The sequence below is a fragment of the Corvus moneduloides genome, chromosome 8, assembly GCF_009650955.1.
Source record: "Corvus moneduloides isolate bCorMon1 chromosome 8, bCorMon1.pri, whole genome shotgun sequence".
Classification (NCBI taxonomy): domain Eukaryota; kingdom Metazoa; phylum Chordata; class Aves; order Passeriformes; family Corvidae; genus Corvus; species Corvus moneduloides.
The window spans coordinates 1,280,001-1,282,500 of record NC_045483.1 but is presented as its reverse complement, the minus strand read 5'-3'; the positions used below and the strand labels follow the sequence as shown (position 1 = coordinate 1,282,500).

Genomic DNA, 2,500 nt, shown 5'->3' with positions numbered 1-2,500 from the left:
GAGCTTTAGAAAATGAAAGGAAAACAAGAGTCAAATAATCACAGATCAGAGTGGGGCTGCTTAGATTGAAATCACTACAAGCTACTGGAGTGGAAAATGTTTAATTGAACTATTTCATTACGCAGGAAGTTTATGTCCCTCTTGTAGAATCCAAAATATTTGTATCAGAAAATCCATTCTCCTTCTTTAAAATACTCTCTTGCAAGTATCAGGTGCGATCTTAAAAACTGTCGATTAACTTAATGGCAAAGAATTAATGTAGAAAAGAGGTCAAATTTAAGAGAGCAGGTTGCTTTTCTGCAGCTTGATGTACCTACCCAAGAAGTTGCTCAGCTGGAGTTGGTGCACGGCGTTATTTTACAGGTGATAAGCAGCCTAAGGCATTGCTTAGCAACACGTATTTAATTAGAAAAAATAAACAGACGCTTTTTGACTCTTCACTAACCTTTGGTAACCTTTCAGGATCACCTGGATGTCGTGGAATAACTTTCTGCAACCTCTGGAAGCCGTAATCTATGGTGGGTTCGTTAAGCGCTGGAACATAAACAGATGAGGCGATTTAAGCGGAGGGGTTGAATAAAGATACACATCCCAACAACTGCTCCTGAGCACAAATTTACACCCCATGTGCAATTTTCCTCTCAGACCTTATCCCAGCCACAAACCTCATTTTACAACCTGTCCTGAGGAAGAGATTTTTATTTTTTTTTCCTTTCACAAAGCAATGATTACTTCTACTTATAATTAGGCTGGAAAATAGTCAAAGGGTTATCCAATATATTGCAAAAATGATAGCGCAGTAACAAAGTTACAGGTCTTGAGGCCATATATAGCAATCACTACAGTCATGATATGATGTCTGCATCACAGGCTGCTTTCTATACTGGCTGTGGATTTATGGGAAACTGGCAATTATGACATATGTCCAGCTATTGCTAGCTTCAGATTTATCCCTGTGGTCCTTTTTTGTCTAGCATATTGCCTGAGCACAAACCAGGCAGGAGGAGCACTTAATCTTGCAAAGCTTTAATAATCTGTGAATGGCTGACTACAAACTGATGTAGAGCACTATCATTCTACAGCTGCAATCCACTAGCCTCATGAAATTGCAGGCCACAAATAGTAATTAATCTTTTTATCCCTCAAATTGTAATTTTGACTATGAACTGTGCTTGGTCATAAATCAGCAGCACATGCTGCTGTGTACAGTGCATGAATCATGATCCTGACTCAGTTAGACTGCACACATTGTGTTTAACAAGCTTTATAAGGAGTCATAGGGCTTTATTATAGCTCTGCCTGACTCAAACAAAAACTGAGCCTGGAGGCCCAGCGACTAGAGTTAAGATGAAAATACTTATTAGAGTATATTACTCCTTGATGTAGATATCGTTTTCAGCAGACTAACTCCATGGTGCATGGCGCTACATAAATCAATGGGTTTTCTGAGACTAATAAGAACTGCCTCCATCTATTCATTACTCAGCCCGCAATTTAGGCCATCACTCATTAGTCAGCATGTAATTTGATGATTAACACCGTACAACTCAGCAGGTTCGCCGAGCGCGGGCCGACACAAAGACTACAACTTACTCGGGGAGGGGGGCGTCGGAAAGCGCCATCCAAAATAATTGGCCGACATTATTATCAAGTGCTGCCATTATTTGTGTAAACACGGGCGGCACATCCCGTGATCAATGCGGGGAGGCTCACACGCATGCACTCAATAACACGACAGAAAGTTGAAGACTGCAATATGATTTGACATTCCATCATGCATCCCGGAGACAAAGGTCCACATAGGAATGTGAAGTAAGACATTTTCTTGTTAATAAAGCATTGATCCGATGTATTGATTTTACATGACATGGCTTTTGCTGGGATTTTGCCCTCCTTTTTCTTTGCAAATAGTAAAGCTCTTCAAAATGCCTTGGCGTATGTGACATGGCAAAATTTCTAACTCTCTGTGATGTAAATTCTATATGTGTAAAACCACTTCATAATCAGACCATTAATCATCAGAAGCTGTCAGCATTGACTTTGGGGACAATTTGTCATGTCTTTGCCTGGGCCCATACGAGTGTGTCAAGCAAAAGCCTAGTGTGTTGGGACAGATGAGCCGCCGGTATAGCCTCACAAAATGACTTGCTTAAAAAAGGATTAAATAAAGTATTACATTTCTTGATTAGAGAACAAAAAAGTGGCACTCGGTGCATTTGTAACATGTCAAGGTTTCTGCTATTTTCCAGCTAATCGCCATGACTGTTTGACTTAATGAATCTGGTCTGATGAAAGGTGATCAGAAAAGATAGATGGCCAACTCCTATTGATTTCATGCAAATGCAGCTGACAGGTGATAGAAGCTTTAATGCAAGCTTTCAGAAGCTTTATGACTTGTAATAACCATACACTTCCATTCTGGGAGAGACATCACCAAATGTTTCAGCCCAACTGAGGTCCTCCTCTTCAGAGAACCGCAAATATTTCAGTGGATGTGACT

General features: G+C 40.3%; 1 protein-coding gene across 16 annotated transcripts in view; it reads right to left on the bottom strand.

Annotated features, from left to right (window-relative positions):
• Positions 1 to 2,500, bottom strand: part of EBF3 (EBF transcription factor 3) — a 119,048-nt gene that overhangs the window by 15,155 nt on the left and 101,393 nt on the right. For all 16 annotated transcript variants that reach the window (XM_032116706.1, XM_032116701.1, XM_032116709.1 and 13 more), the window contains exon 11: positions 446 to 534. In XM_032116706.1, coding sequence (XP_031972597.1) covers positions 446 to 534 — 89 coding nt within the window. The remainder of the gene's footprint in view (positions 1 to 445; positions 535 to 2,500) is intronic.